The 26827-nt window shown below is 40.2% G+C and overlaps 1 protein-coding gene across 5 annotated transcripts in view; it reads left to right on the top strand.

The window, feature by feature from the left end:
- Positions 1–25353, top strand: part of UPF2 (UPF2 regulator of nonsense mediated mRNA decay) — a 67203-nt gene extending 41850 nt beyond the window's left edge. For 3 of the 5 annotated variants that reach the window (XM_068168451.1, XM_068168481.1, XM_068168461.1), the window contains 7 exons: positions 2558–2697; positions 4270–4374; positions 5353–5451; positions 6635–6802; positions 12498–12639; positions 16226–16346; positions 24020–25353. In XM_068168451.1, the coding sequence (XP_068024552.1) occupies positions 2558–2697; positions 4270–4374; positions 5353–5451; positions 6635–6802; positions 12498–12639; positions 16226–16346; positions 24020–24029 (785 nt within the window). In that variant the 3' untranslated portion in view covers positions 24030–25353. Of the gene's footprint in view, positions 1–2557; positions 2698–4269; positions 4375–5352; positions 5452–6634; positions 6803–12497; positions 12640–16225; positions 16351–24019 lie in introns of those variants that run through there. The other 2 variants (XM_068168471.1, XM_068168491.1) reach the window with 1 other exon arrangement.
- The last annotated feature ends 1474 nt before the right edge of the window (positions 25354–26827 follow it).

The following is a 26827-nucleotide window of genomic DNA, read 5'->3' on the forward strand; positions in this document are numbered from 1 at the left end:
TTAATCCAATGAAATGAGTATGTGTAATTGCCAAGTAAAATGTTGCAACTTCTGTTTGAAGAGAAGTTTCTTTTAATACATTGTGCATTTAATTAACATGCCTTAAAATTACTCACCTAATAAGTGGAATACAGATAAAAATTTCCCTATTGTGTGATATAAATTGCAAGCTTTTATGATTTCAAAATCATAACCAAGAAGTAATTTACAACTGGTTATTGAAACTAATATTGGTTTGGAAGATTCTCAGCACTTTCTTACTACACAGTGTAAGTACTTTTATTTGAATCACCACCACTATAACAGTTGGATTTAATGTAGTTAAGGGGGAGATGTGGTCACTGAATGTGAGCAACATTGGAGAACATTTTGTTGTTTGCTTTGTCAGAAGCAGAGCCCATCAGCAGCACAGCCTTTACTATAGGGTATTGTGTACTGTTCATCTGCCCCCAGAATATGTTTCTTGATACTAATATTCATTGCTTACTGGTCAAGATCATTATAGGTTGGGGTAGTTCTTAGTTGTCCTATTAGGACTGTTTGACAGTGGTCTCAGGAAGGTTGTTATCTGCCTTTCTGTTTTTTCAAAGGTTATGCTAATAGAGGCAGTCATATCTGAAAGAAAGTATTTTTTAATAGTTCAGCAAAAGCTGTAGTGAACCTGAGTTCTTGGTCAGTTTGTCCCCACAATTTCTTGGCCCATGGCTAGTAACTCAGGGTGTGTGCTAGAGACTCTAGTGTGCTTTGCTTGTTGTCAGTGTAATTCTAGGTACAGCAGTGGGGTGACCTGCCTTCAGGCCTTCTGTTGGGGACTGGTTGTTGGTTTCTGTGCTGCTGTGGTCATTTTTGTTTCAGTGAGAATACAGAGTAATTCAGAAGAAGCTCCAGCATGATTATGGAGCTGCACATATTTTGAAGAGCGCAGTGTTTACAAAAGGGGAGGGCGGGAAAAAGTGCGTTAAAACCGTTAGAGTATGAAGAAGGGAGTATGTGTGTTCACACAAATGAAATCCTCAGCAATTGCTGTAAAACCATATATACCATTCATTTTATTTCTGAGCTTTGTCTCATTTAAACATAGCTCTAAAAAATTTAGCTCCTTCTAAAGCTAATCTTTGTGATCTTAGTCAGTATCTCTGTAGAGACCTGGCTGTGTATATCTGCATATTACAACTCTTAAAGGCATCTAGAGGTGAAGGAGAAAAAAAAAAGAAAAGAAAAAATAAAATCTGGTATGCCCCAAACCACCTGTTTATTCTGAATCTGGACTTCAGAATTGTGTATTACTGCATTTGTTTTTTGCATATGGCAGAGAACAGAAAGAATGCTGCAAGCGGAACTGATGTGTTCATTTGCTGGCTAAAAAACTTCATACTAATGGCCAGCCCAAACTGTGGCTGGTATGTCGAAATACAAATGACAAAGGGTATAGTGACAGTATTAACCCCTTAGTAAAACCTTTGAAAAATTACTGGCTTGTATCAGCTGTGTTGCAAAAGGCTGTCATCGGCATCACTCTCTGAAACCATGATCCTCTGGAGAATTAAGAGGCTTTGTAATTCACAAAAAACAAATACAGTATGAGAACAGTAGTGTATGCTGGAAGTTAAGAGTGGGGGTTTTTTTTGCATTGGATTACTTTTTTGCAACAGCTGCTCTCTAAAAATAGATCTTATTTTTTCCAGAATCATGCTCAATTCTTAAATATTTTCTAATAATATTTTCTGTATGTAAGACTAAATTAGACACTGAAGCACTGAATGAAAATAAAACTTAGCTTTCACTACTGTGGGAATGGTTTGGATAACGGTGTTAAACTGGAGGATATCTTAGTGAAAGAAAAGAGGTTCAGGGATCTATGCTTGATACTTTACAGAGTAAATGAAAATGTTTTGAGGGTTAGAGCTGGCAAGCAGGTCTGTAAGGAAAACTGCAAAATGAGCTAAAACAGTGAAAGAACTGTCAGTCCTGTCTACAGGTAGGATGAGCACACTAGGTAATACTTTTGGAAGACGCTGTGACTTCCTAAAGACTTTATATAGGCACTTGCGTCCTTGTGGGTTCAAGTGTGGCTTTGGAGAAGAGAATCAGAAAGGGTTATTATAGTGAGAAAACAGATGTTTCAAAACTGTTAACTGACAGTAGTTTGAAGTACCAAAACTCAAGACTGCAGGGGATTGGTGTCCTCTGGGTTCTGCTAGTTTCACAGAGCATCTGTAATTTAATACTATAATCTGTAGTTTTCAGTGTATGCTTCAGTAAGATTGCACTTTTAGTTTGAGGATATTTTGATGCAGTTTATGCTGATGCAGGTCCTCGATGGCTCTTCTATGGGAGATTTAAAACATTATGGAGAATGTTTTCCTCTTTTTCTGGCAGGGAAATGCTTACCCTTTACATGTATGATAACCGTATAGACAATGTTTTATTCAGGAGTCAAATATTACAACTACTGGAAGTTTTAGTGTCCAGTGAAAATGGACTTCTAGAGTGGTTATGTGTTCTAATGTTCTAATTGTCCTTCAATTACAATTCTTTCTCTTTTCATGTATTTTAGGCATTGTGAATGACAAAGAATCCAAAGATTCCATTACAGAAGGAGAGAATCTTGAAGAGGATGAAGAAGAGGAAGAAGGTGGAGCAGAGACAGAGGAGCAATCTGGAAATGAAAGTGAAGTAAATGAGCCAGAAGAAGAGGTGAACTTAGTAATTTACCTTGCTTCTCATAAAAAGAATTAGTAATCAATATTTTGATTACTGATTACTTTCTGAAGCCCTTCTAACCCATTACAGGGTTAGCAGGTGAAACTTGGCTGTGCACAGTCCAGTCAGAACTCTGAGGCTTATTCCAGAGAAGTTATGGCAGAAGCTTGAGCCTGACAATTTTGCTCAGGGTACATGCTGCTTCTCAATAAAAATATGCCTTCAGTTTTTTGGCATAAAAACACTTTCAGTTAATTTTCTTTCTGTTGTAGAAGCAAATGTATTGACTAGATGTCACTGCATTCATGTAGGAAAAATACCAGGTGTTCTGAGTCTGCCTGTTTAATCTGAATAAAGAAGAGATTTATGGAGCATAACAACCTTCCTTGTTTACTGTGCCAATATTTTGAATAAGAAATAGTGGAGCCAATAAAAAAAGACATTACATAGAAATTCTAACTTGTCACTATGACACAGCAAAGTTGACAGGATAATAGTAGCCTTATGAGAAAATGAGTTCATCAAGGAAACACCTTTTTCTCCTTATGCTTGGGTTGATTGGTTTACCAGTAAGCTTGCTTTCAGCTTTTGTTTCTCAGTATTAAAGTTGCTGAAATCTGGCTTTGTTTGTGCCTTGCCCAACAAACTAATATGATTGGAATCTTAAGTGGTTGGAGAATTGGGAAGAGATCTCTAGTGATCTTGTCCATGCTCCTTTGGTCAAAGCAGTGTCACTTACAGCAGGTTGCCTGAGGCTAAGTCCAATTAAGCTTTGTGTATCTTCAAGGATGCACGCTCCTGTTTCAGTGTTCACACTCTATCACCATCAAGAAGGCTTTTTTCCTTACGTTTAAATTAAATGTTTTATCTTGTAGGCATTGCCTCTGTATCTGTCACTGGGCACCAATAAGAGAGTGACTCCATCTTCACTCTCTCCCTTCAGGCATTATACACACTGAGATCTCCCCCTCTCCCAAGCTTTCTGTTCTCCAGACTAAACAATGCCACCTCTCTCAGCCTCTACTCCTGTGGCAGATGCTGCAGTCCTTTGATCATCTTCATGGCCTGTTGCTGGATTCATTCCAGTATGTCTGTATCTGTCTTTTACTGGGGAACTCAAAGCTGGGTGCAGCACTCCAGGTGTGTCTTGCCAGTGCTCATCAAGGCAGTTAGGCTTCATTTGACCTATGTACAGCTCTGTGGTGTTGACAGCACTTTTCCTAATGCAGCTCAGTCAGCTGCCTTGGTTGCAAAGGTATGCCGCTGGTTCTTGGTCACTTGTCCCACCAGGATGTCACGTCCTTTGCTGCCAAGCTGCTTTCTACAGGAGAGGCCTCCAGCCTGTCCTGGAGAATAGAGTTGTAGCACTTCAGGTGCAGCACTGCATTTCTGTTCATTGGAATTCTTGAGTTCTTGTCAGTCCATTCCTCCAAACACAGCTGCTATAAGTGAACTTAAACAGAACAGGTTCTGATAGGGAGAGGGTAGAAAATGACCCTTAAAGAAATCAGATGCAAGTTCTCTCCTGATGGTTTTAAAACAAAAGTTATTAATTGAATGTTTCAGGAGGGCTCTGACAATGAGGAGGAGGAAGGTGAAGAAGAGGAGGAGGAAAACACAGATTACCTTACAGACTCCAATAAGGAAAATGAAACTGATGAGGAGAATACAGTATGTATTGCAGCTTCAGATAAGGGAATTGACTTCTGACTCATCATTGGTTTGCTGTTTGGGGGTTTTTGGTGTGTTTTTTCTGAACGTTTTTTACCTATGCTGCTTGTAACATACCTGAGAACACTCCCTGTTACTATGTCAAGTACTGTTTATAGTTTACTTTTATATTTGCAAACTTTCATCATTACCTTCTGCAAATATTTATGCTGTCAACTTTTGCTGCTATATTTTTTTCACAGGATCATGCACAAGCGCAGGTTGATAGATTGGAATAGGTTGCATAAATGATGGGTTTGCAATGCCAGTGTTGGTAACAAACTAGATCTCAAAACTGAAAAGGACACAAACCAAGAAGTGCAGAAATTTCTAAACTATTAATTTGGGATTGGCAGATGCAGAAGAATCCATCCAGTTGAGCCTGAATTGCAGTTACGTAGTGAAGGAAGTAATAATTGTTACAGAACAATGTGGTGAGGTGCTGACCTTAAACATTCTTGTTGTCGTGTGCTCTCCAAATAGTGAAGGATAATATTTGTCTTGAAAAGACTATTTGACTTAATGAACTTAAGGGAAAAAATAGTTAGGTTAGATGTGGTAGTGATAGAGAGCTTTCCTTGTAGTGTTGCCGTATCTAGAACATGTACGTACACCTCTGTACATAGATCACAGTATCACTAAGGTTGGAAGAGACCTCAAGGATCATCGAGTCCAACCTGTCTCCACAGACCTCATGACTAGACCATAGCACCAAGTGCCACGTCTAATCTCTTCTTGAACACCTATGCTAAGGTGTGAGAGGTTTTGTGAGTGGCCACAATAAGGTTAAAATCAGGAAATAGTTCAAGGAAATAATCCAGGCTGAAAAGATTTTGTGTCATACAGAAGCAAAGGTATTTTTCCACTTATTTCTTGGCTGAATATTTGTATTTCTGAAACTAATGTAATTAAAGTTGGTTGTTTTTCCCACTGCAATAGGAAGTAATGATTAAAGGAGGAGGACTTAAGCATGTCCCTTGTGCAGAAGATGAGGACTTTATTCAGGCACTGGATAAAATGATGCTGGAAAATCTTCAGGTATAAATATTTACTTCCTGAAATTAATGTAGTTTGTGGTAGAGCTGACTGTATTAGATTATTTTTTTATTATTATTACGTAAGTGATAAATGCTTAGCTTACCACATTTAAAGAACATGGTTGTGGCCTCTTCTCTGCAATTGACAGCTTTGGTCAAGTGCATTTTTAGTAAAATAGTTAATTATATTGTTTACCCAGTGACTACAAGATGTTGCCATGTATTTTGCTGGATGAATAATAATTGCATCAGATATTATCACAGAATCACCAAGGTTGGAAGAGAGACCTCAAAGATCATCAAGTCCAACCCGTCACCACAGACCTCATGACTAAACCATGGCACCAAGTGCCACATCCAATCCCTCTTGAACACCTCTAGGGATGGTGACTCCACCACCTCCCTGGGCAGCCCGTTCCAATGGCTAACAACTCTGTCAGTTAAGAACTTTTTCCTCACCTTGAGCCCTGGCACAGGTTGAGGCTGTGTTCTCTTGTTCTGATGCTGGTTGCCTGGGAGAAGAGACCAACCCCCTCCTGGCTACAACCACCCTTCAGGTAGTTGTAGACAGCTGTAAGGTCTTCTGTGAGCCTCCTCTTCTCCAGGCTAAACAACCCCAGCTCCCTCAGCCTCTCCTCATAGGGCTTGTGCTCGAGGCCTCTCCCTAGCCTTGTTGCCCTTCTCTGGACACATTCAAGTGTTTCGATGTCCTTCTTAAACTGATGCACTACTTCAGACTATCCAAGCCCAGGTTTCAATGTATTTAAAATGTAACTGCATTTAAATTTATGTAACCTTTAAGTCCTTTTTTTTAAGTAACATCTGGTAAATAATTATTAGCATATAACAGGCTTTGTATGATAAATACATTAATAAGATGCTAAAAAGTAAATCTTGTATGTAGAGTGTCCATTCTCAAGTGTGTCTAATCAAGCATCTAGATTTCATTTCTTACAAGGTTATCTGAAATTTCCGTAGAATGTGAAATATTCTGTCCTGTAACTTTCTTCACAAGCAAGGAAACCAAAGGAAAATGTGATTAAGGCCTAGTACACTTATTTATATATTATGTTTTTCTGGAATGTTTAGCCTTTTCTCAGTCATGAAAATATGAATGTTGGCAGGATGACACTTTGAGCATTTGATCATTGATGGAATTATCTTGTTTGTTCTTCTTTTAATAGCAACGGAGTGGTGAATCTGTTAAAGTACATCAATTAGATGTTGCTATTCCTCTGCATCTCAAAAGTCAGCTCAAGAAGGGGCCGCCACTTGGAGGTGGGGAGGGAGAGTCAGAGTCTGGAGACACAATGCCATTTGTCATGTTAACACGTAAAGGCAACAAACAGCAGGTAAGGGCTTATATAAGGTATAGATATTGCTTAACCAAATAATCCTTTTACTTTATTGAAAGTCACACTCTGACTTTTGAAGTCAGGGATTTTTTTTTTAATTCCATATGTTTATCTAGGCTGAGATTCAGACAGCTGAACTTTAAGTAGAAAATACAATACATAGTTTCTTGGAATTCTTGATTGTTAATAAAATCACACAGAAGAATAATGTGGTTAAATGATGCCAATTTTAGCGATTACACCAGTAGGTTGGTGCTGTGTCTTGTATATATTTTTAAATATGTTTGTGGAAGATGCATAGATGCAGTTGATGGACTGCTGCTGAATGTTGAAAGGAGTAGGGTGGATAAATTAGTATTCCAGAATTGTCAAGATTTAGATTTTTTTCCAAAAACACTTTCCCCTTCAAATGAAGATACATGGCATTTGCTCAATTCTGTTTCACAGTATAACTAAGGTTGGAAGAGACCTTGAGGATCATAGAGTCCAACCTGTCACCACAGACCCATGACTAGACCATGGCACCAAGTGCCACGTCCAATGCCCTCTTGAACACTTCCAGGGACGGTGACTCCATCACCTCCCTTGGCAGCACATTCCAATGGTGAATGACTCGTTCGGTGAAGAACTTTCTCCTCACCTCGAGTCTAAACCTCCCCTGGCGCAGCTTGAGACTGTGTCCCCTTGTTCTGGTGCTGGTTGCCTGGGAGAAGAGACCAACCCCTTCCTGGCTACAACCACCTTTCAGATAGTTGTAGAGGGCAATGAGGTCACCTCTGAGCCTCCTCTTCTCCAGGCTAAACAATCCCAGCTCCCTCAGCCTCTCCTCGTAGGGCTTGTGCTCAAGGCCTCTCCCCAGCCTTGTTGCCCTTCTCTGGACACGTTCAATTGTTTCGATGTCCTTCTTAAACTGAGGGGCCCAGAACTGGACACAGTACTCAAGGTGCAGCCTAACCAAAGCAGAGTACAGGGGCACAATGACTTCCCTGCTCCTGCTGGCCACACTATTCCTAATGCAGGCCAGGCTGCCATTGGCCTTCTTGGCCACCTGGGCACACTGCTGGCTCATGTTTCCTCCGTAACGGCCACATGGCTGAATTTCTTTAACGTGCAAAAAAAGTTGTCATCTCTTAAGACATTTTTAGGGAACTATATTAGAATGTATTGAGTGAATCTCTGAGAAACTTGAACGTAAATTATGTTAAAACGAATCAGCCCCTTGTTCTATGCAGCCAAGCTATATATTTGTCTTGGCTCTCTTCTCCAGTATGTGTTTGAATTTTCCTAGGTCAGCAACTGCATAGTATACAAATCAATACCCAACACATTCCACATGCATTTCTAGTCATGGTTTAGGTCTTTTTAAGAAAAAAAATAATTTTGATTCTATAAATTGATGATGAAAACAAATGTCTGAGTTCCTATGGAAAGCAAAACCGAGGGATCGTTCAGTTCTGTACCCTCGAAGTGTGACTTTTACCTCAGTTGTGACAGTAGTGTAACATCTGAGGTATACAAACCTAAAGGAGTCTTTTTCTGCCTTCATATGAAAGAAATATAAAAAATCCATGTAAAGAGGGAGAGGGTCTATTGTAAAACACTTGAACTAGTGAGTGTGTGCTGTGCTAAGTGCTTTGAAAGGATAAGTGGTGGTACCTGTTTGAGTGGACACATACATGTTTGCATTTAGCAGCAATGATAAGCTGGTTTCCTTACTACATTGATTTGGTTATTCTGTTTTCCTAGAACTTGGATGTTATATGGGAAGTTCTACAGAAGATTGGAGTGGGGAATTTTAACTGTTGCCATTGGGCTGAGGAAGAGTTTAGGAGAGCTCTATTAAAAAGAAATTGGTTCGTTTTTCAAGATAATTTACTGGGAGTACTGGTAGTGTACAAGAATTTTGGGATCTTCAGTGTGAGGGGAAAATAGTGCCAACGTGTGGGTTAAGAAGAAAGGAGAACTTGTTCAGGAGTTTTCCCTGCTCCTCCCCCAATATTTGGTTTTGGGAGTAGGCTCTTCCTGCCTAAACTCCTCTCAGTGTTTCTAGAATCGTAGAAAACAGTTGCTTCATAGATTGCTTCAGTTCTTGAGTGAATGAAAGGTTTCTTTGTACAGAATTTTGTATTAAGAAAAAAAAATTCTTGGTAGTCAGTTTTAATAGAAAAAATAAGCAGGAAAGAAGAGGTGGAGTTGAAAAGAAAATAATTATTCCTTCTCACAGTACTTTTATTTTAAATCTGTGAGCAGAATATGCACAGAATTTTGAAGTAAGGATGGACACTTTACTGTGAAGTTGTGGTAGTTTTAGGCTATGTCTTTAAAAATGTTGGGGGGAGAATTTTCAACTCACCACAGAAGTTACAGCTGTAAACTCGGATCAAAAGGAGTTTACAGACAACCAGGAAGGCTGTAAGTAGCTTTTCATCTGCACAGTCACTGCAGTGATAAGCATCACCACCTCACTATGCCATCAACCCGATCACTTGTGATGTTAGCAGTTGGTTTGGTCTCTGTGTTCTTTGTCAACAGTGCTGTTGAGCCTAGAAATTTTCACCATTAGAAAGTACTGATGGGAATGAAACATTGGGTGCTTCTTTCCAGAGGGTAGTTGAGGTCTTGTCCCTAAATAGCTAGTTTGCATGTCAGTGTTCAGCCAGATGTTAGTGGAGCATTGACAACTAGTTGTTGTTTTTTTTGAAGCAGCTATTTACCAGCAGCAAGCTAATAGTAACAAGTACATCATATATTATCTTTTTTTGTCACAGTGGAATTTACAGAAACAGGCAGTAGCAAAGATACTGTGTAGGCCAGTGCCTTGCAGTAAATGGCTGGGGTGTTCCATCTGTCAGCTATAGAAAAGAGGTTATGTGACAAAGCTTACACAACCTGTAGTAGAACTGAACATGGTTATTGGCAATTAGTCTACAGCTTTGAGGCTTATTCACAAGCCATGAGAGCAAGGAGAAATAAATGTTGCCATCCTAAGGGATCAGAGCTGAGATCTATCTCCTATCATTTGCTGTTTTCTGAATCAGTTCACGCTACCTGGCATAATGAAGCTGAGATTTAGTGGGGGGGAAAAAAGCCTGCTAGTGTCAAGAAATTTGGTTAGTACTCGAGACACAAGATTTCTTCTTGTTTTAAAGATTCTTTAGTAAGGTCCCATGAAAGAACAGCAATATCCATGGAATGGTCAAGACACTCCTTGGATGTAGAATTTTTTCTTAGTGATGCTTTTATGAAACTTGTAGTCCAGTCCTCTGATCATTTTTCATCTTCGGTTGCCATACTCTAAGTGAAGCCCTTAGAAAAATCTAAGACATGGGGACAGAACATAAGGGTTCAATGCAGCTCTTCACTATTGGCAAATGAGAAATGTTTTGTTTGCTCAGAAATCATGTCCTTTAGTAATTGTCATCAGTGATTTGATTACAGATGGGAACTGTCTGATTGCCTTGAGATAGTGACTCAGTGATATTTCGTTAATTACCAGTCTGGGGTTTGTATCAGTTTTTTTCTTTTGCACCCTTCTATGCTTTCCTTTTTTCCTACTTATAGCCCCCTGTCTGTAAACACCAATCCCAGTAAGCTGATAAATCCATAAAACAGATCAAATTGGAAGGACATACTAAGATGGCTGAGGTGCTTAATGGTGAAGCTAAAGACAGGGTTTTATCATGAAGTGCTACAAATGGGTTAGTTATTTGTGCAGTTTGCTTAACGCTCATTTGACAGTGTCTGGGAACATGCATAGCCTGCTCAGTAATAAGTAACTAAAGCTTAATTTTCTACAGGCATTTCAGGAACTTGCATTTTTTTATTTTTCTCCACACACCTTAACAGCAAACTTGTTCAATACAATATGCTGTTACTCTTTCTCCCTCCCGAAAAAACAAAAAGCAAACCCCACAACCTTTTGCCTGGCTTGTCTCACCTAAATGAGTCTTATAGTTGATAGATCTGCCATTATACCCAGGTTTTTCTCAAGTCTTTGCAAGAGTCTATTAGTAATTTCAACCAGCTTACTTTCACATGCTGCATCTTCTCGCACTCATTTGCTGCTAGTTGGGCATAACTATCTCACAGATACCTTGAGAGTTCTTCATAATTAATTTCATTAAACACTTGTATACACAGTGAGGATTTTACTGTATACCTTCACAGCAGAGGTTTTGATAATGTAACTCTATCTGTGGCTTTTGGCATTGTAGCAGGAAAGAACAACAGAACAAGAGGACACAGTCTCAAGCTGCACCAGGGGAGGTTCAGGCTGGGTGTTAGGAAGTTGTTCTTCACAGAAAGAATTACTTGCCATTGGAATGGGCTGCCCTGGCAGGTGGTGGAGTCACCATTGCTGGAGGTGTTTGGAAGGAGACTGGATGAGGCTCTTGGTGCCATGGTTTAGTTGATTAGATGGTGTTGGGTTGGACTTGATGATCTTAAAGGTCTTCTCCAGCCTGATTAATTATAGTTCTAACATTGGGAAACTTGCTTCTTTTTCAGTGGAAATAGATCTCAGATGACAAGAGCAAGAAGCAGGATTCAGAGTAGTTCATGGAATATTGAGTGATTATTCTTAAATGCATTTCTTCCAGCACAGAAATATTAATTTGTAATGGATGTGCAGTTGAAGGAGGAAGTGAAATTCTTCTAAGTATGTTCACATAGGGATTTTGGAAAACAATCATTTCAGTTGCAGATGAGGTGAAGAATCACTTCTGTTTCAGAACAATTGTAAAAACATTTTCTCTGAAAATAAAAACTTGGGTTTTTTTCAGTCTGAGTATCTCAGCTGTTGAAGTATCAAGTTTGCCTTTAATATAGCTTATGGCAAATAACAATGTGTTGAATATATGGTGTGGGGGAGGAGGCAAATACTGAGTTTGACTCCACAGTTGTTTCCGAACTAATAAGCAGTGCTGTGGAGTTAGAATTGTTCTAAAATTACCAGCCAAGGAATAGTGGAAGATGTCTGAAATACTTGCAGTGTTTCTCCTCTCTTATCACAAAAGGTAACAGTAGAAATTCTGTTTTGGGGCTTCACCTCATTGTAAGTTAGAGACCTTTGGAAGGAGATGCAGCTTTCTGAGCCAGTTACGGTGCTTTTATCTCAAGACTGTGGTAACTCACTGTGAGGATATTGGCTTGTATGCAAACAGGGAATAAAGCATAGAGCTATGAGTTGTGGGGAAAGTTAATCAGTTTAGTTTCCACAAATACTGTGGGTAATAGCCTTTTACCTTAGCAGTACATCAGCTTTTATCTATGTTCTCTGTGTCTTCAGGAGGTCTTGTATTTGCTTATGCTTGTTTTAAAAAAAAACAAACCAAAACAAACAATGCAACAAAAACATAAAACCAACCAAAAAAACCCACCAAAACTGAACAAAAAGCACCACACCCAAACACAAAACAGGCCAGAGCGAACAAACAAAAGCAACAACCACCACCAAACCACAAAAAAAAAAAACAAACAACAAAAATAAACCACCAAACAGACTCCAAACCAAAACCACCAACAAATAAACATGCAAACCCCCAACCAAACCAACGCACTTTCCAGCAGAAACTTCTGTAGAAAGTACCTCATTGTGATAACCTAGAAATAACCATAACCCATTGGTATTTCAGATTATTTTGTTTGTTGTTTATTTCCCTGTGATGTGCACTTAAACGTCTTTTGTTTACAGTTTAAGATCCTAAATGTACCAATGTCTTCTCAACTTGCTGCAAACCACTGGAACCAACAGCAAGCTGAACAGGAAGAGAGAATGAGGATGAAAAAGCTCACTTTGGATATCAATGAACGGCAAGAACAAGAGGACTACCAGGGTAAGAAAAATCACCAAATACGTAGTTACTATTTTCTGAGGACCTTTCTTGGCTCTACAGAAATATAATTTGTGATAATTTCAAGATCAGGTTCCAAATAGTGATTTGCAATACGGTGTTTTAGCTTCCGTCATTCATTATTTACTCCTTGGTCTCCTTGCTTAAAGAAATTCTCACAGATCTTCCATAAAAGGGAGTTTTCAAGTAGGCCTCCAATATTAGCATTCCCATTTATTATGGGAAAGGGAAGAACAGAAATTGAAAATAAGAGAACACAAAATTAAATGGATGTTTGTGGTATTGTTTCCATTACTGCAAGACAGTAGAGTTGGGTACAAGAGGAACTTACTCTGTGCGACTTAAACTTTTTTTAGATATTAATAATAGGTATTTAAAATATTAATAGTATGCAGAATCTTCATCAGTCTTGAAAATACTAAGAAATAATTTTCACATGATAAATAAAAGCTGTCACCTCAGCTTCATATTGTAAAAGGTTCTAAGAGTGCTACAGATGTAAAGTGTAAGAATACGTGAAGACAACAAGGGGTCATACCTATCTTTAAAAATCAAATGATCTGATTTGTAAATGAGACCTTTTGGAACATGGACACATTGAAGCAGGCAGTTAATACAACATGCCTATAGCCCCTGAACTGATGCTCTCCGTATGTTTTGTTTTCAAGTGGTTTCTTGTGTGCTTGTGAGCAAAACCAGAACAACAGATCTGCTGGTATTCAGTTCTTAGTTTAGTATTTCCATTTCATGTCTCCATAGTTCTTGCTTCATTTAATTATTTTTTTTAAGCTGCTGTAGTCTGGTGTTAATCACAGTATAAGTGATGAATTAGCAGGAAATCTCATTAAAGGTATTTAGTGAAAGGTCATTGTTCATCAAGAAATGGGAAATTTAAATTAAACCATCTCTAATTCTAAACCCACTATGGAATCCAAGACAGGTTTCAGAACTTTGATAGTACAAGAGCTGAACTTGGAAAAAAGGAGTATTTTTCCAGGGTGTCCACAGAGCTTTGAAATGGTAACCCAATATATTCTTAGTATTAAATGTTGTAAGCAGCTTAAAAACTTCTGAGACACTTCCCTCTTATAAAGCCCGCTTGTGAAAAAGGCAGAGAAGCAGTAGACACTAGAATTAGACTTGTAAGTGCTTCTCTCAGACTTTGTGTTGGTTTGGGTTTTTTTTTTTCTCCTTTATATTTCTGATATTTTTACTGGTCAAGGTATTTGGGGGGGTTTATGCCTTGTCATTCAACTTTGTTGCTATCTTTAAAGTCAGCCCATTTCATGTAGGATGTTATTTGTCAGGAATTGTGCTTCTCACGCAAAATAGGAGGATCACTTGGATTTTGTCCAGAAATCAGACAACTGCTACCAGTTGATAACCAGTAACAAGCAGTTATATTTTGTGTTTTTTAACTTCCTCATAGATTGTTGAGATGCTGTCTATAAAGTAGGAAAATACCCATGGGAGAAATAACTTCTTCTTTTTGTCATCATAATTGATATCTAGTTTTAAAACAATTGTCGATTATTTTTCTTTATTAACTTAATGTACACAGTAAAACCAAACTAAAAATGACCTTTTAATCAGGTTAAATTAAATGAGCCATGGTGCATTCCAATTTGGAACTATTCTTTATTTAGATTTGTATAGCTGATTGTATCTTTTGAAGAGCCAGCTTGCCTGTAACAAGTTGGTGCTTACCCATTGAAAGAAAGAGTTGGTTTTAAATTTCTGTTTCAAGCTTTGAAGTTTTCAAGGAAAGAACTCTCAATTTCTGAAAGAATGCCTCAGGGTTATCACAACATTTACAAGTACCTTTACATTTGGTGTTTTTGTTTTGTTTTCATTTGCTCAGGGTAGCTAATAGGTGAAAATTGACCAATATACTTCAAAGTAGTATCAGAGAGTAATTAAATACTTCATTGCTGCTTATTAATGATTCTTCATTTAGAGTACTATTTTTCTGTGTAGTTTTTTTATCACTAGAGCCAAAGATGAGTGACATACTTTCCACCTAACTAATACACCCTGCTTTTGCCACTTCTTCCTTTTGTCTTCTGTGTTACTCATCTTCTCAGTAACTGACTTTTCATAAACCTCAATGCTTTTTCACCTGCGGTGTGGAAAACAGGAGACAGGCATGTACACACCTGCTTGTTCTCTGCTTGTTTCTAGCACCTGTCTGGCAATGTCCCATAATACTTTCTTATTTTCTTCCTGGGTCTTGTCATTGCCAGCAGAGAGATCTCCTGGCACAAAGAATTGTTCTGAAGGATGTTATTTCATGTTTAGAAAAGTGGCCTGGTGGTGTGTTGAATGGCTTGCTCTGCTGTTTCCAGCTGTCTGTAGGGGAGCATACTGAGCATGACTGCATAGTTTAACTGTTGACACCAATATTGTATCCCCATTTTCTTAATTTACTGAAAGCTTCATGTGCATTTGGTAAATGGCAAGAGAATCTCATTAGTGTCTCTGTTTTGCCCTGTGCAAGTCATTGTGAAACTAGTGGAAGTTTTGTTTCTAGCAGGTGATGGGTATGTGTCCCTGATGAGATTACCAGAGATTAGAGAACCAGACAAAGCAGACTTTCAAACATAATCTGTTTAACAGCTTATTCCACTTTTCCCCTTCATTTATTCCATCTGTTTGCTGAGCAGTGTGGTTTCTTGCACAGGTGGACTGTCAGAAATACTTTCCATTAGATGCACTAACATATGGGCAGAGGTTACATGAAGGTTCCTATGATGTATTTGTATTTCATAAGATATATATTATTATATTGGGTGTTTAATGACCATATCTTGGCCTGGTAGAGAGCCATATTTATAATTAAAAAAAAAAGAAATTAGCATTTAGAAATCAAGTTGTACCAAATGTCAAAACATAATGCTTGCCTAGTGTAAACTGCCCAGAAGTTGGATGTCCAGGGCTAAACTGGGGAGTGAACTGTTGGGCTTCTTTCTGTGTCCATCTATTTATTCCCACCAACAATAAAGTGACAAGTTCCATCCATGGGACAGCTGGTGCAATGTAGGTCAGCTGAGTCACCCTCTTCTCTGTGAAAGGATCCTATTATGGCTACCTTAGGTTTAAATACCTGTCTTGTCAATGCCTAATTTTAGGACAGGTTTCTTGCTGAGTCCTTAATTGGCAGCAACATTGTCCAACTGTTACTATTTCAGGGTAGTTTAATGTTGTGGCTTCTCACACTGCTGTGAAGTTTTGTCCCTGGTCATTCATAAAGTGCTGGCTGATATGTTAAGAGAGGAAAAGGTTACAGTTCCTTTCTTTAAGCACCTGTGATGAAAACTATTGCTGGCAGTTCCTTCTGTAAGAACATCTGGAAATCAAGTTGATATTCTGGGGTACCTTGGATTTGTCAAAGCTGTCTGTGCAATTTAGTAACTTCTAAAAATTCAGCTGTTATGGAATAACCCTAAAGTACAGCAAAATGTAAATGCAGTGCTGTTTTATTACATGGCAGTAAAATGTGCTTGTGGAAATCTCTTTCAAAAGATGTACAGAAAATGTAATTACCTTTTTTTCCTGTATGAAATTGCAGAAATGTTGCAGTCCCTGGCACAGCGTCCAGCTCCAGCAAATACTAACCGTGAACGACGGCCTCGTTACCAGCATCCAAAGGGAGCACCTAATGCAGATCTAATCTTTAAAACTGGTGGGAGGTAGGACAGTCTTCCTTTAAATGTGGTAATTCTGGTTGTAGGCAGGTAATTATCTTCATAATTGAAACAGATAATGATCTGGGTAGTGCAAGTGCATGTGTTAGTGGTTTCTATTCTAAAGCATTCTGTTAAAATATGGAGCAATGTTTGTGCTTCTACCGCAGTGTCTGTAAATATGCCCTTGACAGAAGTTTGGAAGCCAGAGAATTAATTTTTTCAGCTGTCAAGTGGCTGGTAGCCCAAGCCTCTGTTTAGGGGAAAAGATGCAAGTCTGGCTTTCTCAATGAGAGTGGGGAAGGGATACTCTAAAATACCTAGATTAATTCCTATTGTGCTTTTTCAGTTCAGTGAATCTGTGAGGTCTACTTCTGTGTTTAAAGCTCTGAATGGAAAGAAAATAAAGGCAGGGAGGAGGACATTTGATTTATTTCATGCAAGAGCATACCAAAAACAGCATTAACATGAAAAGAGCCATTGCAGGTTGCCTAATAGTTCTACAGCTTTAATATATCATCATGTGTCACTTCTCACTCAGAGTAAGCTTGAGACTAAACTATTAAATTAACCCTGCAGCACAAATTTGAATAGAGTTTCAGGTGAAACACAGACTGCTTTCATGTTTCCCTTTTCTTTGCAAAGTGAATTTTGGAAGTGGATAGACGAGAGAGTTTACCTTCTAATGGGTCTGCTTTGTAAACTAGAAGCAAGTTTGTGTGAGAATCCTGTGGTACAATAGCATTGACCAACTTCTGGGTATATTTTCATAGGGATTTTATAACTTGTTGATGATCACTCACTCCACTGGGATCCTCTACAGATACTGCTTGCATTAAAAAAAACAAACCAGCTTTTCAATTATTTTTTGTAAAGATTACTTTTTTGTTTAACCAGATCTAGCTAAATAAAATAAGCAGTGCTGTCCACTTAGCTTTTTCATACCACTGGCCTAGTAATGTTGTAGAAATACGAACTATTCAGTTATACTCAATTGCTGTAATGCTTGCAGGTGTTTTATAAATGATTATGCAGTTTCCTCTTTCATAGGATCCTTTAGGTTGGAAAAGACCTTTAAGATCAAGTCCAACCCTTAGCCAAGCACTGACAAGAAACCCCTAAATCATGTCCCTTGGCACCACGCTCTCCAGGGAGGCTGACTCTACCGCTTTCCTGGGCAGCCTGTTCCAGTACTCAACAACAGTTTCAGTGAAGAAATTGTTCCTCATGTTCAACCTAAACCTTCCCCTGCTGCAACTTGAAGCCATTTCTTCTTGTCCTATTCTTTGTTACCTGAGAAAGGAAATAAGCATACACCTTACTACAGCCTCTTTTCAGGTAGTTCTAGAGAGCAAGGAGGTCTCTCCTGAGCCACATTTTCTCTGGGTTAAACCACTCCACTTCCCTCAGCCAGTCCTCTTAAGATTTGTGCTCTAGACCCTTTGCCAGCTTTGCTGCCCTTCTTTGGACATGCTTTAGCACTCCATGTCTGTCTTGGGAGGACCCCAGAACTGAATACAGTATTCAAGGTGTGGCCTTACTAGTAGCCAGTACAGGGAGACAATCATCTCTCTACTCCTGTTGGCCACACTATTTGTAATACAAGCCAGGATACTGTTGGCCTTCTTGGCCATCTGGACACACTACTGGCTCATGTTTAGCTGTCTGATGACCAAAACCTCTGGGTCCTTTGCTGCTGGGCAGCTTTCCAGCCACTCTTCCCAAGCCTGTAGTATTGCAAGGGGTTATTGTGACCTGGCACATTGTTTTGTTGAACCTCATAGGATTGGCTTTGGCCCATCAATCCAGCCTTTCCCAGATCCCTTTGTAGTGTCTCCCCAAGCAGATAAACTCTTGCTCCTGAGCTGGTGTCGGCAGCAAATTTTACTGAGGGTTCATTTGATCCCCTCATCAAATCATTCCTGAAGGTAGTTAAAGAGAGCTGGGCCCAATACTGAACCCTGGAGAACACCACTTGTGACCCACCACCAATTGGATATAACTCTGTTCACCGCCACTCTTTGGGCACAGCCATGTAGCCAGTTTTTTACTCAGTGAAGGGTACACCCATCTGAGGCATGAGCAGCAAGGAAAATGCATTTGGGAGAGATGACTCTCCCATGGCATCTGGTATGAGGAGCACACTGCAGTTTCTCTTAAGCATAGTAGCCAGACCAGTAGATGGGATATTGCAAAGGTTTTTGGTTTTTTTTGGTGGCTCTTTAGAAATCTTTTTATTTTCAAGTCTTTTAAGGAAAGCATAGTTTAAGACTTCAGTGTAAATGAGGACAGACATTGTCCAGCAAACGCTTTAAGCAGTGTTTGCTTGCAAATAACTGTGCCATGCACTTGCAGTTCTGATGTAGTTTTGTATTATGTAATTTACTCTTTGTTCTTTTTAATCTGTAAGCTCCTTAGAGCAGGGACCAGGAGGTTTGGTTTAGCAGGAATATTTTGTTGAATAGGGCAACGCTCAGGCTTGCAGTCAGGTTGAGCCATCTTAGCCTGTAGTAAGGGAACATTACTTTTCTTAACACCCACTGAAAGATATTTAAGCAAACATTTATTTAATGGAGATTGGGCCCTTGAGTGGCTTGCTTACTTCTGGTATGCATTGTCTGCCACCTGCATCTTTTAGAGCTGTTGGAGTGAGTCCAGAGGAGGGCCACAAAGATGATCCAAGGGTTGGAACACCTGCTGCGAGGATAGACTGAGGGAGCTGTTGTTCAGCCCAGAGAAGAGAAATCAATGGGGGGATCTTATCACTGCCTTCTAGTACTTGAAGGCTGGAGAAGGGATTTTCATAAGGATGTTCAGCAATAAGACAAAGGAGAATGGTTCGAAGCTAAGGGAGGGTAGGTTTGGACTGCATCTTAGGAAGCTCTTCTGTACGGAGGTGGTGAAACTCTGGAATAGGTTGCCCAGGGAGGTTGTGGATGTCTCCTTCCTGGGGATGTTCCAGGCCAGTCTGGATGAGGCCTTGAGCAGCTGAGTCTAGTTGAGAGACATCCCTGCCCATGGTGGGGGGGTTGGAGTAGATGATATCTAAAGTCTTTTCTAACCTAAGACATCCTGTGATAAACCCACAGTAAATGGAAGAATGAATTAGTGGCTGTGGCTATACAGCATGCATTTTGTTCCAAATCAAGAGAAATCATTTGCAGTGTGTATCTGTTATGTCCTTTTTCTGCATAGAATTAAATGCAGTGAGATTTACAGACCTTGTCAGATTTGTTGTTATTAAGCACTTGCAGAATGGTGGCTCTAAAACTGCTGATGATCTATAATTGCCTGCTTGTGTAGCCTCAGGTTTTAAGACATGCTAATCTTGCAAGGAGAGAATTCTTTTTTTGACTTCATGTTTAAGGCTGACTGGCCTTAGAGATAGTTTACTGTGATTCCATTAAAAGCTGAGTTCCTTGATTTGCCTTAGCAGAACTTGGAAGGCAACAGTTTTTAGTCTTGCCTCTAGGGGATCTTGATATCAAGCTGTTAAAATGTTACCTTCAAGAAACAGAATTCAGAAAAGTAATTCTTTTTTTTAGTGATGAGATTGTCATGAAAATACTAATTTACAGTACTGGAGAACAGCCTCTGACTTCAAAAAAGTGTTTTCTCTTTGCTTAAAGAGGCTTGAGAGCCATTGAACAGCTCACTTATAAAGGGAAATATAATTAACCATGTTTTATGAAATCTGTTTAAGAACACTGATTGCCAGGAAAGAAAAAAAGATTGCAGTGAGAAATGTGACTCTAGAGAAGGCAGCCTTACCACATAGTCTTTAATGTTGTTAAACCTCTTTATTAAAAGCAGTACCTCAAAACTCAATGCTGTTTTGAGGGTATAGTCAAGAAAGACCTGTTTTTGTCTGAAGGCCCATTGGGATGCAGCCACAAGCTGCAAAGCAAATCATATTCCAGTTAATTCCAGGTCTCCTATTTGCATCTGACTTTTACTACTCTTTAACCAATTTAATAAGGAAAAATGAAATGTGAAGTCAATAACAGGATGCTAGGATTTTATTAGCTAAATATTCCTATAATAAAGAGTATTTAATTAATGGTGGAAAAAATAGAATATAGCTAATAAGGAAAAATGTTAATCTAAAATAATTTCTTGTTTCAGCTGCTGGATGAGCACATTTCATACCTCACCTGCTGTGTAGTTGATGCATTGAGTAATACTATATTTTGGAGCTTTACTTTCACTTTTTACTGATGCACCAGAAGTCTTGGGCAGCCTAAATCCCATGTCTGTTAGCCTCAGTCTGACATTGTCACAGAGTATCATTGTCACAAACTGGATGAACGCATGGGTGTTGGTGTGGCACTGTCTTCAACTGACAGATCTGTCCCATGGTATATTTTAATCCTTACCTTTTCTCAGCTGCCATTTGTCACCCTGTACTACATCTTTTTCTTCAGTACATGCATATGCTAGGGTAGCTTTCCATGAGAGCCATTCAACTCAGCAGGGAAATTCCAGCCTCCCTTTTCAGCTGTTCTGTGGGAGGGTGTCTAAATCCTGTGGTTTCTTTTGGTGGACTGCACTGGGGTTGGAATAGAAAAGAATAAGGAAAGCTAGCTCCTCAGGTTTTTGTCTTGGTGCCAAGGTGCTGTGGTGGTGGTTTGAGCCTTAACTGGGATTTAAGAGCTCAGATGGGGGGCATGACTGAGAATCCCTCCCCTGCTCCCCCTTCCCCTTTCCCAATTGAGGGGGAAAAAAAAGGGAAGGGGAAAGAATGGGGAGATATAAGGGAAGGAGGGGGAAAAAAAAAAAGGAAAGAAAGGGCGATAAGGAAAAAGGGAGGAGGTAGATCTACCAAGAAATAATTTGGAGTTGGTTTGGAAGTAGAGAGGTAAAATTTCTTTAAACTGTGTGTGTGTGTGTATATATAACAGTAACAGGAAGGGTTCACAAGGGTAAGGAACGAAGATGGATAGGGATGTACACAAAACCAACAGTCCTGTGAAGAAATGTGGATGCAGCAGGGAGAAAGACCAGGCCCAACCATGTGGCAAAGAACCAGGAAGCCAGCAGCAACTCTCTTAGTCCTTTTGTCCTGGTGAGGCAGAAGCACAAGAGAGCAAATGGCTGCAGTGTCTTCCTTTTTATAGGCTTGCTGGGCAGGGAGGGGGAGTGGGACAGACTAACTCGGTTTCCGGGGGGGAACCCCGCTCCGGGGAGAGCAGGGCTCTCACAACCCTCCCCCCCCCGCTTTCAGGATGGGCTTAACCCATCACAGGTGCTTCACTCTGAAAATGTAGGTGCAAGTCTAGCCCTTATAGTAAAGGTGAAGAGACCTGAGGACAATTACAGTTCAAGGGGGAGGGAAGGCAGGATTGTATTCATTAGCATACTCATTGATAAAGAGTTTGTTGAAACAACTCTTTTTAAACAATAATAATACCAAACAAAATCCCCTGCAGCTTTGTGGCCTTCTGGAAGCTAACTACTGATCTTCAAAGCATTTTCTTGATAAAAGCCCACTGGGCTAACTGTGCCTTTGATTTGATTTTGTCATAGCATTTCATTTTCTGTTGAACAGATGAGAATATAAAATAACCTGCACAAAACTTAAGATTCTTTTACTTAGGTGAGCCTAGCTTTTGTGGATATATTTGAGTTTGTGATGTTTACAGTATGAAATTTGATAGTTCAGATGCTAGGAAACAACATGGGCGCTTTAGTGTTTGATTAGTCCAGAAGCACATGCTCTGAAATGTGATTCTGCCAGAAAAATAGATGCTTGCATGGCTAAGTTGATAGCAGCTATTTAAAATCCACCGCTACTCTTTTTCTTCCCAGTACAAAATGGCTTGGTTAATGTTCTACAGAATGTAATTTCCAATTTTGCTGTCAGGAACTTAGTCATGCCAGCAGTAGTGAAGTGTTCAGAGTGGGTCTAAACACCTGTACATTTGTTGAGATTTCTCCCCAGCACTATGTCTGTAATCTGCTACCCCATTCATTACTGTGGAATCCAGTTACCTCATGGTCTGACACAAGAACACACTCACTCCCTTGTGCAAGACAAGTGATGTTCTGTTCAATTCCATAGACCTATGAGACAGGAAAGAAGCTGGCTGTGGCATGACAGATACTTAAGTTTCTCGGGATTGAAGCTGGTACTCTCCAGTATGTTTCTTCTCTTGCCAGTATACAGAAATGTGTATGTACCGTTTATTCTCAAATGCTGGTTTTGTGGCCCGAGAGCTGAAAGCAGAGATCAATCTCTGAAAGTAATTTCTGCTGTCCATGCAGGGAGCAGCTTAGAGCAGTCTGAACTTCAGATGCCAGTTTCCTCTTTAAATGTCTCCCCCCTCTACAGCTTATGTATCTGAGAGCAAAAAAAACACAGCAGAATAACGTACACAAAGAACTGTTCATGAAGGAGCATTATGTTTAAAACAAAAATAAATTCCAGATGTTCATTGTGTTTCATGTTCCTGGTGAATGTGATTAGGGGAGAGAGAACAGAGCAGCAAAGCTGAGATTAGTTGTGAAAAGTGGAGCAGTGAGTGAGCTTTGAGAAGGACATGTTCGGAGGAGAGGGAAGGTGCTTGGAATTAGTGAAGAAATGCATAACTCCAGAAGTGCACAGAGCATTGTGGATTGATGGGGGGCAGGAAGGGATTAGGAAGACGTGTGAAATTTAATTTCAAAGATCTGACATGTTAAATACTGAGAATTTTTTATCATCTTGTAAGCAATGTATAGAAGGACTCTCACATTCTCCTGGGTCCATTTCAATTTAACTCCTAATACTGTCTTTCTGTCCTGGATTCTACCAGCTTCACTTATGCAACAGATCTGTGATTCTTTCCTAGCTTACACAATGGTGTTGTGCTTCTGTGCATTTTCACACGTTCCAGCTTTCTACTCCAGCTAGGTAGAAGCGTGTCTGTTGTTTCTCTTTCACATGGAGTTAGTAGAGGCAGTGTTGGTCCTTAGGCAATGGTGTTGAAAAGATGGCTGTAAGATACTTATACAAATTAATTGGTAGGAGGAAAGGGAGGTAGGGGAGTAGGTGGCAAAAAAAGATTCATTTTACACATGCAGTTCAATATGTCTTTAATTACAGATACTGACAAAGATTTGACCTTGCCTTGTACTAATTTGGAGAGAGAAGTAATGTGAAATACCTGGGCTTTGTTGAAACACTGCTACTAAGTTGTTTTTTTACCAGCAGTGTCTTGCCCTAATCCACTGGAACACTGTTTACTCTGCCTTATCTGCCACCAGCATGCCAGGGCAGCTGCTGTTTTGGATGCGAGTCATTTTTACAAGTTAGCTACCTGCAGCTAGTACTCAGCCTTCTCCTTCCCTCCCTGTCAACAGCAGATGGATTTATTTTATTTTTTTTTAAGGGAAATGCGGAGGTAAAAGCATAATTTTGTAGCCAGGGTTGGATGGAGGAAGGCAGCTCTAAGGGTCCCCCCAGAGTCTTCTCTTCTCTAGGCTGAACAACCTCAGCTCCCTCAGCCTATCTTCATAGCAGAGGTCTTCTGCCTTCATCTCTCTGCCTTTTGAAAAGGTCACGCAGAGAATAGAAATGTTTAACTTCAATATGTAGAGGGTAAAAGAATATCAAAGTCATTACTAATCGATTACAGTGCTTGCTAAGCTGCATAGTATTGGCTGTATGATACTAAACTCTTTCTCCTTTCCCTTCTTAGGAGACGTTGACCCAGCAGCCAGTGTCATTTCCTTAGGTCCTGTATCTGATGTTGTGGATAGTGGAGTCCTCCAGCGATTAAACGAGAGCAGTGGACACATCTCAACATGTCAGTCTAAGAGCGTTCAGAATCGAAACCTGGGACAGGCTGGGGCTGTGGGCCAGAAACAGCAGCTCCCCTCTTCCCCCCAGTCCCACACAGAACAAGTGGAAGCTTCCAGTCATGGCCTACCAAAAAAAAAAAAAAAAAAAAAAAAGAAAAAAGAGAAAAAAAAAAAGAAAAAAAAAATTGGGGGTGGGGGGGGCAGAAAACCCCAAACCAACCAAGCGCTTTTTGTTATGGGAACCGTGTTGAGGGTTAATTCTCTCATAGGAGCAGAAGTAAATGAATGAAATGGTTAACTTGGCCAGTGAGCAGCTCAGTGAAAGCAAAGATCAACCGGAAATGCAGATGGATTACACTGGAATGGGAAAGGTCTTTGACAGCTCAGGACGTGGGAGAACAAAGTTCCGATCTTGAGGCAAGTTACGTTATCTCCAGATCGAGCACTTGGGTTGGAAGGATGCTCTCTGGGGCTGCAAATCTACAGAAGAAAAATGTGGAGCAAATGGTGAAATCTCAAGGCAAAGTCCTGGCAAGTAGGATAACTGCTTATCAAACACTCCTCAGCAAGAAAGGTCTTGATTAAGGAATAGCCTTTGCTGCTGCCTGTTGAGCAAGAAAGAGGGAGTGGGGGGGGGATGAAAAACTGAAGAGCCAAGGAAGTAATGTCTGTTAAGGTTTAAAACAGAATGTGGAGTGGATTAGTACAGGGTGTTGACTCGTACTGCTTGGAACAGCCTGACACCAGCCTAAGGACAGGGATATAGTTGAACCCATTGTATGTATCATTGAAAACCAAAATGTGCCAGTCAGCATAATAGGAGGATGTCAAGGAGTGGATCCAAATACTTTGTTGATCTTCATGGGTTGATAAGCCTCTGTTTAAAAAACAAAAAAGAGAGAGAGATTCAAGTCTGGAAACAAGTAGAATTATTTTTTCCAAAGTAGAAATGAGGTTTCTTGGTCTGTTTCTGACAATCTGTTATTTATTAGCATAGTCTTCTGTTTGCTTTCAGGTAGAGGTAGTTAACTGAGTTAAGGAGCTCTTCTGTATGTTACTACTAATTGGTTTTTCTAGTTCTTTTAAAAGCCTTTTTACCACTGGTTTTGGTTTCTGCATGTAGGAAGAGAGACTTGTAAAATTGTAACATTTCATACAGAAATGCCTCCCGATCTTCACCAGCTTCAGAAATCTGACCTTTGCCAATGCTGCAATAAAGTGTTGTAATTTAGAGTTGCTGTCTGTCTCGGCATTGACTCTCTTCTGAAGTGATGTTTTGAGGAGTTTGTGGTACGTTATGGGGCTTGGACACTGCTTCACTTGAGCAGTGTAATAGCAGATGATGGCATTTTACCAGTGCAGGAGGACTCCTGCCCCAAGAAATGAAGCACGCTTAGTTAAATGCAGGATTTTCTTGCTGCTTATCAGGGAGCTGGAAACCTGCGATCATCATTTCACATAAGGTGCCATATGCATGTGGTTTGACCTGAGTTCAGTTAAGCTGGATTTGACTAGATTAATGAAGTTCTCTCTCATGGCTCATTGCATTGGCATTTCAATTTGTGCACATAAAAGGGTGCAATGCTGTGGTGGACCATACACGGACCAACAGCAGAGAGAAGCAGAACTCTTGGTGATAATTTGCTTGAACGCAGTGAAATTATAGCCATATAGTGCTTGTGTTGTCCCCACACAATCCTGAAATGAAGACAACAGCCACATCTTTGGCAAGTGATACTGTTAGCTGAAGCAGCTACAGAGGATTCTGAACTGCAGAAGCTTGCCAGTGATGCTTTGGAGAGAAAAAGTCAAGATTTTTAAAATAGACCTGCTTCAACTCCTGTTCTTTGATCACAGAATTGAACACAGAGTGGGGAAAAACTGCACATGCAGCTCTGGATCTTCTCCTTTGATCCATGTGCTGTGATGACAAGTCAGGGCTGGAGAAGTGCTGGAATCATTACCATATGTTTTCCTCAACAACTGCACTTGTTTGAGTGGATTGTGGACAACTTCCACCCTGCAGAGCACGTCTTGGAGCTCACATCCAGATGTCTTCCTCTGGGTTTCTGACAGGTCTCACTGTAAGGAGGTCAGTATCCCAAAACCTCCAGCATGATTTCACAACTGTCTCCAGGTGTGGCTGTCTCTATGCCTACAGAAGGTACTTCCCTTGCCAGTGGGTTGAGCATGCCCTATAGCCACAGAATTATTGGGGCTGGACTATATCATCAAGTCCAGGCTATGGCCTAACACCACCACAACGACTAGACCATGTCACTAAGTGCCACATGCAGTGTTTCCTTAAACACCTCTAGGGACAGTGACTCCACCTCCCTGGGCACTCTATTCCAGTGTCTTAATTACCCTTTCTATGAGGAAATGCTTCCAAACATCCAATCCAAACCTCGCCTGGTGCAGCTTCAGGTCATGCCCTCTAGTCATAAGTTGCCTAGGTCAGGAGCCTGACCCCCACTGTACTACACATTCCCTTCAGGTAGTTGGAGAGTGTGATAAGGTTGCCCCTGAGTCTCCTTTAGGCTCAACAATCCCACCTCCCTCAGCCTCTCCTCATAAGACTTTCCCTCCAGCTCCCTCTCCAGTCTTGTCGCTCTCCTCTGGACCCCCTCCAGCACCTCAATATCTTTCTTGAAGTGAGTGCCCAGAACTGCACACAGTACTTGAGGTGAGGCCTCACCAGTGCC

Source organism: Melanerpes formicivorus, unplaced genomic scaffold (genome assembly GCF_026170545.1).
Source record: "Melanerpes formicivorus ecotype bairdi unplaced genomic scaffold, bMelFor1.0.p_v2 SCAF_3, whole genome shotgun sequence".
NCBI lineage: Eukaryota > Metazoa > Chordata > Aves > Piciformes > Picidae > Melanerpes > Melanerpes formicivorus.